This window comes from Rhodamnia argentea, chromosome 9, assembly GCF_020921035.1.
Source record: "Rhodamnia argentea isolate NSW1041297 chromosome 9, ASM2092103v1, whole genome shotgun sequence".
Classification (NCBI taxonomy): Eukaryota; Viridiplantae; Streptophyta; class Magnoliopsida; order Myrtales; family Myrtaceae; genus Rhodamnia; species Rhodamnia argentea.
In genome coordinates this window covers 17,188,117-17,201,848 of record NC_063158.1, presented here as the reverse complement: position 1 = coordinate 17,201,848, position 13,732 = coordinate 17,188,117, and the positions used below count along the sequence as shown (strand labels likewise).

The following is a 13,732-nucleotide window of genomic DNA, read 5'->3' as shown; positions in this document are numbered from 1 at the left end:
ACTTAAATGTTAAATTTTTAGAAAAGCGATCACTTTAGTGCTAAAACATTCAAAACAATCACTAAAGTGCTAATTTGTTTGAAATATGCTCATTTCAATACCAACTACGGTTAGTCACGTCAACTCAAATATTTATAAAAAATAGGCTACATAGGATTTTTGGCGAGCCACGTCGGCTCAAATCAGAATTGGCATTGAAGTGAACGTTTTTTAAAAAAAAAATTAACACTGAAGTGATCGTTTTGAAAGTTTTGGCACTAAAGTGAGCGTCGTACACGAGTTTTGGCACTTGTAGTGTACTTTAGCCGAAATTTTTACATATTTAAGGGCTACACTCGTTAGTGAAATCAACTTAAAACATAGGTAATAACATTTGGGGTGATACGGTCCGAGCGAATCTCAACCCGCGTAAAACAACAGTTTATGATCCGAACCCAAATGATCGGGGTCAAAATATAACCAACCCAAACCAATATGGACTAGTCTAGTATGATGCACTGCACAACATAATGAATACTTTTCTAGTTATTATGTAGGGTCTTGCTAATAGGATAGTCTAATGCCAGTGATAAATTGTTTTGTGGCTAGCGCATAACAGCAAAAAAAGAAGAAGAAAAATCTGCGACTTTTGGTGATAAGCATAGTATGGTCACATTGTCATGCACAATATGGCCGTCAGCTAATCATTTTCCGAACCCGAATGATCGGGGTCAAAATATAACCAACCAACCCGTGTAAAACAACAGTTTATGATCTGAACCCGAATGATCGGGTGAAAAAATAACCAACCCGACCCAATATGGACTGGTCCAGTCTGATGCACAGCACAACATAATTAATACTTTTCTACTTATTATGTGTTGTCTTTCTTGGATAGACAGTACAGAAGAAAACATTCTGCAAATAAATATATGACGCACTGCATAATATAACGCACTGCATAATATGACGAACTCATTGTAAGCTTTAACTTAGCATATTATTGGGTCCAGGATCTCAGAACAAAACAGTACATCACACACACAACAACAAAATTCATCCATAGATGAACCTCTCCAAATGACTGCAATTCCAAACTAGTTACAGGAAATTCAAATTCGATTCAAGTTACCGCCGTTCCTGCCCATCATCGATGATTTGTAACAGCTCATAAATTGCGCGATGAACTCTAGAAGAAGGAAAGGGCAAGAAATACAGACACCGTGTTAGTCGTCATGAGTCAGAAATTCTCTCATAGTATGAGGAGTCATCAGATAATTCAAGGGCGAAAAATATGAAAATATGAGCTCTTTTGGTCAATGTGAGGGTGTCTTTCAATGTACAACTTGTGGATGACTATGAACTTAACTAAATCATGTGTAGAGAACATGAAATAATTGTGTAAGTTACCTTCAATCCTCATAAGCTGATGGTTATTTGTGAACCTCATTCCGTTTTCCTCAGGATTGCGGGTGAAATGCATCCGTTTGTCGCTCTTGAGCATTTCCTCATCTTGCTGCTGCAAGCACACCAGGAAAAGATATTAGAGATGGCCAATGACGCGATCTATATTTCAGCGAGTCGAAATTTTTTGCACATCGAAGAAGGTTCGTTTCCATACAATGTAGTTCTCGTACAGGCCTGTGACTTGATGTTGCAGCGACTCGTTCAAAAGCTTCTTCAGCTCTTTTACCAGAGACTGCACGTCATACATAACCGATCCCTAATCAGTACATTGAACTTCCTTGTTAATTAGATAAAGCCCAGAACTACCTCGAAGATAAAGTTGGTCGATACATCGTGCTCAATAAGAGTTTGAAGTTTCCCACGGATCATGAAAAGCCTGTAATTGAATTTCAAGAGGAGAACATCGTTTCAAAGGTGACTATTGAATCTGATGCGTCTTCGACCGAAAAAAAAAAATCTGATGCGTCTAATTAGCATAATTCCAAGTATGATGCGTGCAGTCGAGAATTTACGCAATAGTCTGTTGCGTAACAAACTTGACTTATACATCGGCTAATGAGAGGGTGCATAGCATTAACCAATTCTGACTCTTGTCAAACAACTAAAATGTCGTTGCAACTATATGTGAAAAAATATGGCAGAACAAAAATAGTTAGAAATTAGCTCTAGATGATTTTCCAATTAGTTGTTGAATTTTAGTCCAACAAAATCCATAGAAGAAACTTACAGTCTGGGGCTCTGCTCTTCCGTTATTTTCTTCGCGATCATCGCGATTACATCTTCCCATCCCGTCAGTATGGGTTGATCATCCGTCGACTGATACCTGCAAGTCGCTTCGGTTAACATAAAGGGTGAAGGAAAGACGCTCCACCGGACACAAATTGAAAAGATGGTCTACTACGTCCTAAGAGAAATTCGCAAGTGTTTTCGTGCTTTCTTCTTTACCTCTTCTGATAGGTTGCCTCGAATGACCGGATCGCTTGACGCAGATTGTTCCCGGAGCTGTCCGCGAATCTCTCCGCCAGTTGGTGCGGTAGGTATGTGCCCTCCTGTTTAGCTATGAACTCCAACACTTCAACAACCTAAAACACAGTGCAGAAAACCATAAGTCCTTAGTAGGATTACCGTACTGATAACCGCAAAAACTCGATGCTTCAAGGCTTCTTTCTCACCTCCTCCTTCGAGGGAGGGGACAACTTGACGACGGTGCAGAGCATTCCTATCGGTTGGAGCTTCGAGGCGTCGGAGCAGCAAAAGAAGATCTTGGTGTGCTTGTATCTTTCAAGGAGCCACCTTAAGTACAGCAGGGCATCTGTTGATAGCCGGTCAGCCTCGTACAGGATCATCGCTGTGGAACAACGGTCAGAACGAATGTGTCAATGAGCAAACGTTCTTGCTTCTTACGAGATTTTCCACGGCGAAATGGGATCGGAAAAAATAAAATAAAATAAAACCAGAGTACTATACCTCGACAGACACAATGATTTTGGGGAGCTTTCTTGGAGAATCTGTTATGGTTTTCCTTAATGAGTTCGACAATGACATGTTTCTCATGCCCTTTGAGTTTAGAGACACTTACTTCTACGTGCTGAGGTGACTCCCAAAAAATCACTTCAATGGAGCCTTGGGATTCTCCCTGTAACGCAGCGCAACAATGTCACTTAGCCTCGTACGATGGTTGAATCACAGGAATATGCATAAATACTCTTTGCTCACAAAGAGGTTATATTCACTTTCTCAGGTGCTTCGAGGTTTTGTAAGGTGCTGCCGTGCGTCTAATTCGCCAAAAATAAATAGCATAGAAAATATTTTCTTAATAATAATCGCTTAAAAAATGATTTAATGAAAAATATATTCATGATCGACTAAAATATTTGACTGTAAATTGATGTTGATAATAGAAATATTTTCTATTGACTATTCTTTCTAAAAGATGGAAATAATGATTGTTAGGAAGAACATTTCGACTAATTGATTCATGAATGGATGGCCATGAAAAATTATGATATGTCATGTAATGAAAACTATTGTCTGAAGGGGGTTTTGATTTTTTACCATGTTGCCATTTGTTCTTAAAGAATTCTGAAAGAATGTTCCCATTTGGTAAAACATTATGTTGGAGTTGGCGAATACTTCGGGAACCCTTGTTTCTCACACCGGGTACGCCCACGTGAGCTTAGGAAAACTAAAGTGTTACCCAATGACATGTGACTCTTGCGCGTGGGATGCGGAGGTTCGGGGGTAGCGCCCCCGACACGGGTGTCCCGCTGCCCGGTCCGCGGGCGGGGGTTCGGGGGCGGCGCCTCCCGATGGGGTTTCCACCGCCCGGTTAGCGGACGGCTGCCCCGCTCGCCGGTGAGCGGGCGGGAGTTCGGGGGCAGCGCCCCTAAAACCTCTACGAATTTGGGCTTTTATTTAAGGCGACCGTATGGTTGGAATTAAGAGGTTTTAGTTTTTTTAGCCCGTTTTTGGGGCATATATATTTTGCTCGGTTTTATCATTGTAAAAAAAAGAATTGGCTGTAAACCGACAAATATAGTGAAATCTCTTTGCGGGACGTAGCCCAAATCTTGGTGTGAACCTGGGTAATCTAGTGCGTCATTCCAATTTTTCTTGATTCTTTGTGTGATCGTCTGATTCGGTTTCGATAAATCCCTTCACATTATTTACGGACTATTGCCGTTAGATGGAAAAAAAGTGAAATTCTACTCCAATTTATGTCTGTTGCATCAAAAGAATTAGCCTTTTTTTTTATCTTCACGATTTATCACATATCTCTTTCGAAATCTTCATATTTTTAAAATTCCTTTTCTTCATTGTTTTCATTTTGTAGAGTTTCTTATTTGGACAAGATTATAAGAATACATCGTGTCGTAAATATCATTATCCATAGAAATCAGATTACATGTGATTATTATGATTACTATCTTAATAAGCTTCTCTCCTTTTCATCTTTCGACTTACTTCTTTCCTCATTATTCTTTCCTTGTCTTCAAAATAATTTCAGTCAAGCTCCTTGATAAAAAATTACCTCAACTTGTCTGTGGATTTATTAGATCATAAAGGACAACATTGCTCTTTTTCTTGCACTAGCAAGAAAACATGCGTTTATATATTAAAAATAAATTTTTTATGTTAAAAAAATCAGTATGGTGTAAGATAAAATATTTTTAACTTAAATATAGAACGATGAATAGTTTAACCCCTTATGGATTACAATTAAATTACTCTTGTTCCCATTATAATACAATAGGAGATTGACTTCAATCCAAAAATAGGTATGGCAAATCATATTATATTTCAAGGAAAAGTTTGAGTTTGAAAAAAGAACTTTTGAGTTTGATTTATATATAGTGGAGCGTAGCGTTTGAGATGGTATACACCCAATCTTATTTTGCTCAATGTACAGAGCTGAGTTAGTTTTGAAATCAGAGTTAAGGTTTATTTGAGTTTAATTTCTTCATTTATAAAAGAAAAAATTAATGATAATACTTTTTGTAATTACTTTATTTTACCTCAAATTACATTAAGCCCAGGTTTTTTTTTTTTTGGTCAAAATTATGCCGGAGTTGCTTATTGGTTTTATGCACGTATTTAGACAAGGAAATAATCTGGGTTTTATTTTATTATGCTAAGTTTGCAATTTTCTTAAACTGCATAACATTGAAAGGAGAGGATAGCGGGGAAAATAAAGAGAAGTAGTTTAACTGGTCTTAGTTTTTTATGCACATTTGATTTTTCTTGTTGGAAAATATATAATTTTCATCAGGACTACAAAATAGCAATTTAATAATATTTTAAGGAGGAAAATAGTTTAGGGATCATTTGGATTTTGGAATGTTACCACATAAGGTAGAGGGAGCTCGCCATGCCGATCAGGTCTAGCGCACATATGTAATTGGGCATGTGGCATGACCAACTTTTATTACTTTTTTAGTTCAAGTAATGTTTTACTTATAGAATTGTTATATCTATACCTACACGTGTCAGTATATCGCAATTACTTTCTTCGGAACAAGTTATTCCACATCTCGTTATTATCGTACATACACCAAATTTCTTGAGGAAAAAAAAAAATCAAATAGACATATTCGAAAAGACGGTGAGACCTAAGAACTGAATCCGGTATAATTGATTTTGCCAAAAATCTTCAAGCTACGTACCTATTCTCAATCTCATGTAACTGAGAATCCACTTTAAAAGAGTAATTTCGGATGAAACGATCAGAAAAATCTCCTTGAACAAAAAAAAATATAACCCACCTTCTCATTAAATGATGGAAAGGTATGTTAATTGAGGCCATTTCCACGCCTAAAATAAACTGTAGCACATATGATTATCGAAGAAATATCGTGGCTTAACCTAATCAAAATAATTAACAAGCAATCCATGAACCTCCCAACTCCATTTAAAAAAAAAAAAAAAAAACTAAGGTAACTCTTCGGTATTCACTTGAGTTTCTCGTCTTTTCCGGTTTTGCAACCATTTGATCTCATCTTTCCCAAATTGACTCAAACCTTCATAGGTTATTTTGTCTTTTACGCATTTGAAAACCCTATTTTCCCTTATTTTTATCAGGGTGTAACGAGCTGTGCTCTCTTTCTAAAATAGTAGGATCGATGAGAAAGAACAGATAAAGCAAACAAGAGTCGGCATTGGAAAAGTATTGACGTAATGCTAACTATCTCACCTTCAAGTCGAAAACCTTGAGCACCTCCCTAGCCTGCAAATGAAGAGACACGAGCAAGCTTTGATAAGTCTATTGTCATGACTCGTGAGCTAGATGTATCTATCTATCTATCGATTCCATTTAATCTCAAACAGAGAATTCAATTTATATTTATAATAATTGTCACGTTCCGTCACTTCACGGCAAAGATCGAAAGGCTAAATGAGAACGCAAATAAATCAAAAGAGGAAGTACGAAGATTACGAGATTACGAATATTGAATATTGATTAATCTAATGCAGATCGGTTGGGAAAGTTTGGTATTCTGTACTTAAAAATTAGATTACGCACCTGTACTTTCTCAGCACCATAGACTTCTCGGAGCAACGCCCAAATCATGGTTCTCTTCCCCACTCCGGGTGGGCCTTCAAATATGTAATGACCACAATCTCCATCTCTTATCTGCAAAAAAGACAAATCATATTTTTTTTAATATTAATTTTCATCTCCTACTATTTTCTCCATAAAAAAAAAAAATCAAGTACTTATCAAACAGTATATCATGTTGAAAAAACAAGACTTTGTGAAATATCACTATATCGCACCTCATCAATGAGAATTTAAATGATTTAAAATACAAAGCATTTTAGATCATCCGTATATGATTGACATATTACATCGGCTCTTACCTAAGGCATTTCCTTATGACCCACACTGCTAAAAGTTAAATGGATGACAGTTGATTTCTTAAATCCAAGTTCATTTATGGCTATCTTCATTTTTGTCAAAGCTACTATCTTTGCAAGAAATTTAATTACCGTCAGATATATCTTATTGATTAGTAAAATTAATTTACCAGCATGTACAACACCGGGTAGGAGGAGCATATCGAGTTTATTTATCAATAAAAAAAAATTTATAATAGTTTTGATATATCTTGCCTAATTTTGATTTTAAAGGGGGCAGCTTACCGGGCCCTGAAGAGAGAGTGCCTTGTCCCTATTGCAGATGAAGTCTTTCAAGGCCTTAGGCCTGTACTTGGTCGCCCACACAAACTCCTCCTCCACCAACATATTATCAACACTTGCCCCCTTGTCCTTATTGCTCGTAACCCCATTGACGTCTCGCAAATTAGGGTTTTGCTCAGCTGCTTTTAACACCATCTCGTCCATCCCCACTCCTCGATAGGGTTTTCCTGTCGCCAGAACATCATCGCCGACCTGAGCTTTTGGCTCAGACTTGACACTCGACAACCTTGGCGATGTCTGTTTGGACTTCGGTTCTGATACTCTCTCCCTCAATGGCTTCCCGTCGTTATTCGCCGCAGCGACGGCTCCTCCGCTGCTGCTGTCGCCCTTCATGTCCAGGCTGGTCACGCTCTTCACGCCCATCTCCTTCAGCAGCGTCGTCTTCTTGGTCCTCCCTGCAGCTGGTTGGTGGTGAGCGGCGGGCTGCTCTTCCTTCTTCAACCTCTTCTTGTTCTTGTTGAAGCGGGAGCGCCACACCTTCATCTTCCCGACGAAGGACGAGATCGAGCTCGAGGAGGTGCGGACGGACGTCGCGTGGCTCCCCCCCTCGGGGCTCGAGACCAAGATCCTCCGGCGCCCTATCGCGAGGGACTGGTCGGTGAGGCCCTTGTAGTAAGGACTGCATTTGGAGTTCCGGCCGTTGACGGCGGCCTGCCTCCGATTGTGCTCCTGGAGGTTCTCCTCAGTCAGGTCGGAGTGGGCCGAGAGCTCGTTCCGGCGAGCGCGGAAGGAGGGAAGGTTGGCGACGAGCTTCTTGGTCCATGAGGTAGGAAGCGGGAATGGCGATGAGGACGAGGATAACGACGAACGCGGCATTGCGTCTAAACAAGTGTTTGGTGAAAAACTAGGGAAGAGTTGTGGGTGACGAGCTTAGGAATGTTGTTATATCCTAGGCAAGGTAAGACAAACGTGGTGAGAATTCCTAGGGTTCTTGCATTGTCTTGGCGACAACAACTATGTCAAAATATTTTATGGCTGTACGACGATAACACAGTTGAATCGCTTGTGGGCTCCCCGCCTTATGATAATAATCAAGCTGGAACTTTGGTCCTACTCGCTTCGCTGGCTTAGCTTGATAATTTGCCAGCAAAGGTAGGAGCATTCGGCATTTTGGTAAGATGGATTAATTTGTTTTACTAGAATCCTCAATTTTTTTACTACTAGTCATTTATGAAATTGCCACATTAGCGCCGGTAGTATCGGCTGCCGTCCACCTCGGCGCCGGCTGATCAAGATTGGTCGGATGGACCAAATTAGCACAAAACACGAAGATTTACAACTCAATTGACATAAAAAAAAAAAAAGATTTAGGATGGAATAGACACAATTCCCATATATTTAAAACTTTTTTAGTACTTTTTCCCCTATATCCCATCGATAAACCACAAAGCTAATCTAGCTGCTCCTGTTGTTGCACTAACATAGAAATCTAGTTCCTCAATTTCCATATCAACTAATTCCCAAGACATTGAACAATAATTCACCCTTGATCAAACAAAGTAACTATTTATCTAAATTTCCAGGATACCAAAAGAGTATCGTCATTGAAAGGATCTTCACTTGAGATTTGACACTTACAGCTTTTCAGATCAATAACTTAACTACTCGCCTTAATTCATACTTAAGAAAAGCACATCTTAAACAAACTAACTACACCAATGACATAATAAGTAAGATCATACCGTTAACTTACTCTGTGCACTATAACTCCCACTTTCAAAGCCTCAAGCTTAGTATTTCAAACTTAGTCTTCTAATGTCCATTCTCATCTCACAAGAACTCTCCACTTGAAGATTCAAACACTTCACTGGAAGACCTTCTACGTGGTATATATTTCCAGAGAATCATAACCTATTCCTCAAAGTCCCAATTTTTTTTTTCTTATTGGGAAAATTACTGAAAAAAGTCCTAAACATAATGCAATTATGCTAATTTAGTTATAACTTTTTTCGTTTTTGTCAATTGAGTCCTAAACCTTTTGTATTTGTTCGGTCAATCGACCAATTTTAACCCTCTTGGCGCCGACTTGTCGCAGCCGACATTGAGGTGATAATTTTAATGGTATTTTTATTATTTTTTCTGTTCCTTCTTCCTCTAGCTGGTGGTTGGATCGACGATTGGCAAGAGGTAATGGTGAGATTGAACCTCGCCATCGTTGGGCAAGCTCGGCCTCGCCCAACCACGGCAAGGTTGGTTGAGCCTTGCCGGTCCTCGGCTCTGGTAGGATGGACGACCGGCTGGAGGAAGAAAAAGAAAAAAAATAATAAAAAAAAAAAACATTTATTAAAAACTAACAAGTTAGCGCTGTTCGGCCAAAATTTGTGGGATGGGCTGAATTGGCATAAATGTAAAAGATTTAAGATTCAATTGGTTAAAAAAATATGACTGAATTGGCCCAATTGCAATAAAATTATGATTTTATTTTTTTGTAATTGTCTCATTCCTTGTTTGTATGATCGCAACTTTTTATTCAGAATTGACAGCTTATTCAAAAGAACCAATCTTACAGCTAATGAATTCAAATCAGCCTTATTATACGAATAACTCAATCTCATTTCAAAACTCATCATAGTAGACAATGGTACTAAATGCGTAGAGAGCTATAACACATTTTAAATAAAATAAATAAATCTTTTATACATTTATTACTATTACGACTCTAGGAATTATAACTTACCTTCCTAGGATGGCATTTCCTCTTGTGGTCGTACTCCTTAAGTGACCTTGCTGGGCACAACGAAAACATATCCACTTTTCTGATACTGCAATTTTGGCCGCAAAACAGGAGCGAAAGAGTTAGTCCTGCATCAAGGCTCTGGGCAGCTTGACTCGCAATGCCTTTTGTGGTTGCCATGCCAACACTCTGATCCTATCAATTCAGCTATCAACAAAGTACACAAGTCATTGCAGGAAATGGACAAGTGATGCTTGTAGTTCTTCCGGGGCTCGCCCCTTGGTTTCTGGCACTGGCTGCGCGGTGAATTGAAGAGTCAAACCGCAAACTCATGCGAAAATCAGAAAGGTTCCCGAAAGCGGCATACTCAATGCATAGACTTGTTAGTACATACACCCGACAGATGAACACACGCAGTTCATCTCTATGGGCTCCAGAGAAGTATAGCTGGTGAAAAGTATGGAATAGGAAGGATTTATCGGGAGCGCTCCATTCGAGGATGAAGTCGAAAGTGTAGCTAATGATCCAAGAACAAGACCACTTGGCGAAGGTCACCAAGATTCCGGCCGATCCTTTAACATCTACTAGGAATTCCTATTGAGATCATGTCCATTAGAGTAGATAGGTTTCTAAGCCTATCTGTGGTCTTGAAATAGCAACAACAAAGTGCAATTGTTAGATCGAATCGCAATAGTCATCTGTCATCAGATTCAACACAACAAGTCCTGGAAAGACAGTTGAGGACTTAGAAGGAGTAATGTTAACTATTTCTTCCATTTTGAAAGAAAACGTGGCCCGACATTTTTCCTTTTCTTTCCCATCTTGTCCTAGAGAGATTTAGCAAAAAGAGATTCATTCCAATAAATTGTTCCAAAACTGAATATAAACTAGTACGCGCAAAATCTTTTCTCTTTTGCCGAAGTGTGCTCTGACAACGTATCATTGCCTAGAGAAATCAACTCAAGCCCACTAAAGAAACCTGCGAATGAGGCCCAGAAATGGCCCAAGCAGAAGCCGAAATGTACGGGCCAGGTGACCGCCTTGTGAGTCCCTTACAGACCACTTGGGGCCACACTACGCTCAAGCGGCCCAATACGAGGTAGGCCCAGCACGGGCTGGGCACGTGTGGCCATGTGTAGCTGGGCTAATCGGGGACCATGCGGGCCCTCGTCGATCCTTCACTAGGCCGGCGCTCTAACAAACCTACGCGGCTCTAGACCTACCCCGTGACGGCGGACTAACATGATTATATTAGAGAATATATTGGGCGCTCCTAGAGCGCCACGTAGTCTCTAAGCCACCCCATTCAATGATTGACACGTGTCCAGTAGCCTACTTTTCAGATTTTTCACAGCTTCTTCTTTTCACTGACCTTTTTTTTCCCAAAACACCCCTCACCTCCCTCGCCGTAGTCTCCTCCCCCAAGCCATGGCCTCTCTCTCTCTCTCTCTCTCTCTCTCTCTGTTTCTCTCTCTTATCTCCTCTCATGGCCCCGAGAGAAAAGCTCAACGCTGCCATCCCAAACCCTCACGGCCTCAAGGAAGTCCGGAAGAGGCCCTGGGCCCGCTACGCCGCCGAGATCCGGGACCCCAACAAGAAGACCCGGGTGTGGCTCGGCACCGTCAACACCGCCAGAAAGGCCGCGCGCGCCTACGCTGCGGCCGCCCCCCGCGAGTTCCGCGGGGTCAAGGCCAAGACCAACTTCCCCACCTCCGCCGAGCTGACCTCCAACTCCCGCGGCCCCAGCCAGAGCAGCTCTCTCGATGACCCCCCCCCTCTCGCCGCGGACCGTCGCGGTCCTCGCCCCGCCCCTCGACAGTGGCAGCCGGGCCCGGAGCTTACTTCCCTGACACGGCCGCAACGTGCTTTCCGGCGATGCCCGTAGAGCTGCGGCCTTGTTCTTCTTCGACGCTTTGGCTCGCGTGGAGCAGGCGGGCGGCGCTCGCCTGGATGCGTGCAGGTTCGACCGTCCAGTACTGGCCACTTTCGCCTGGCGATCGGAGTAGGGTTCAAGACCGAGCCTGGTTCTTCGGCGCCCGCGGTGGCAGAGTACGACAGGCCGGCGCGCGGCAAATAGCACCTCCCCACCCGAGGTCGCTTGATTTTCCCGTTTAAATCGGTGGATCGGGACGATGAAATTTTTTTTTTTTAATCTTTTTTTCGGTTTCATCGGTTTATGGAGAACTTACTCTCAACCCGACGCGAGATCTCTATTGCTCATCCACGCCGCCGATGATTTCACCACCCCAAAATGCCATCCTACGTTGTCGATGTCGGCTTCTGGCTGAGCGTTCATGTGTACAGATGGGTGTGTATGTATCTGTATTCATAAATGAAATAGCTCTAGTAAGCGTCGCCATTGTTGGAAATGCTTCTGCTTCTGCTTATGCTTCGCATTTATTTTCCTCGTTATCTTCATCATCATCTTCTTTTTCGATGATTTTTTTTTTTTTTTTGGTCAGAGGGGCCGTGGGGGTATTTATGGAAAGGAAAATGTGAAAGAAAAACAAAATTTAAAAAAATCTGAAAAGTGAGCCCTACTGGACAAGTGTCAGACCATCGAATGAGATGGCTTAGAGATGACGTGGCGCTCCAGGAGCACTCAATATTTTCCCGATTATATATAAAAACTAATGATGTTTTTTTTTTGGTTTTTTGGTCGGACCTTCTACGTACAATGTTGGATCGACCTAATTCTTATGTTCACAAAAAGCCCGTGACACCACCTCCTGTGGGGAACCATTCACACCCGCTTCGGAATTCGTAACTATCCTAAAAAATCTCACCCTCGATAGGGTTGCAATAATATTCAATCTATACTTGTTATATTGCAAGTGAATACAATAAAGAATACGAACGAAAGACTGTCAAACCTGCATTTTTATGAAATGCATGGGAAATTTTTGGGTGACAATTTACGTGTCGACACAAACAAAGAAGAAAACTCATTCAATTTGGAATTTTATAAAGCCATGAATGTCCTATCGCTATAGGTGATTTCATTACGCGATTTATAAGATAGTAAGAAAGCGCACTATTGCATCTTTTCTTTTCTTTTTTTCTCAAAAAGGGTTTTTTTTTTAATAAATTAGCTGCAACAGTAGCCGTCTGTGCATCATTTGCAGAGTACTGGTCAACCCAGTCACATTCACTTGGTACTTAGTATTCATTACCATCTCAGTCAGCACGTGCAATTCCTATATGAACACATGCAGTTCATGTTTATAGGCTCCGCAAAAGCATAGCTAGTGAAAAAAAAAAAAAAAACCCCACGGAACAAGAAGAGAAAAAGAGAGAATTAATTACTGGGGCGCTCCATTGGAGCTTGAAGTTGAAAGTGTAGCTACCGATTCGAGAACAGGTCCACCCGTCGAAGGCCGCCATGCTTCCGGCCGACCCTATAACATTTACTGAAAGTACCTATTTGAAATCATGTTCATTGGAGTAGGTAGGTTCCTAATCTTATGTGTGGTCTTGCAATAGAGATAATAGAGCCCAATCGTTAGATTGACGGTATTCATTTACCTCGATCATTATGACCCATTGTAACCCCTGCCACGTTAAGTGAGTAAATCTATAGAGTGCACCTAATTGCAATAATCATCCACCAACAAGTCCAACACGACAAGTCCGGATTCGAGCTCGAGCCAACGAATCTCCTCTCAGCCTTGAGTCGGGGTTTGTTCGAAGGGAGTGAACCTATCGTTCAAGTGGAGTGAACCTATTGTTCCTTATTCCGAAATCACAGGATAGTTAGGTCAAGTCTAGACATTAAATAATACATAAGTTGCAACATGGTAAGAGGAAAAAAAGAACCAAAAAAAGACAGTCAAGTGCGGTTATTTATTGATTGTATCACATCTTTGTATATCTTTTATTATAGGAATAGGTCAATTAGTGGAGAAAATCTCCCCA

The 13,732-nt window shown here is 40.9% G+C and overlaps 1 protein-coding gene and 1 pseudogene across 1 annotated transcript; one reads left to right on the top strand and one right to left on the bottom strand.

The window, feature by feature from the left end:
- Window positions 1-994: 994 nt before the first annotated feature.
- Window positions 995-7,975, bottom strand: LOC115755573 (replication factor C subunit 3-like). Its single transcript, XM_030695029.2, has 11 exons — window positions 7,087-7,975; window positions 6,467-6,577; window positions 6,137-6,169; window positions 2,914-3,082; window positions 2,619-2,794; window positions 2,392-2,528; window positions 2,174-2,269; window positions 1,753-1,822; window positions 1,601-1,678; window positions 1,390-1,498; window positions 995-1,168 (listed from the first exon to the last, which is right to left on the bottom strand). The coding sequence occupies exons 1-11, from the start codon at window positions 7,957-7,959 to the stop codon at window positions 1,092-1,094; spliced, it is 1,929 nt and encodes a 642-aa protein (XP_030550889.1). The 5' UTR covers window positions 7,960-7,975; the 3' UTR covers window positions 995-1,091.
- Window positions 7,976-11,303: 3,328 nt separating this feature from the next.
- Window positions 11,304-11,894, top strand: LOC115755574 (annotated as a pseudogene).
- Window positions 11,895-13,732: the final 1,838 nt, after the last annotated feature.

Bases quoted from the DNA above. Each gene is read 5' to 3' on its own strand.
- LOC115755573 (XM_030695029.2), bottom strand. From the start codon at position 7,959: ATGCCGCGTTCGTCGTTATCCTCGTCCTCATCGCCATTCCCGCTTCCT. The intron at 3,083-6,136 runs GTGAGATAGTTA...GCTGCGTTACAG, and splicing joins TCAAGGTTTTCGACTTGAAG to GGAGAATCCCAAGGCTCCAT. The intron at 1,499-1,600 runs GTATGGAAACGA...GTGTGCTTGCAG, and splicing joins GCCTGTACGAGAACTACATT to CAGCAAGATGAGGAAATGCT.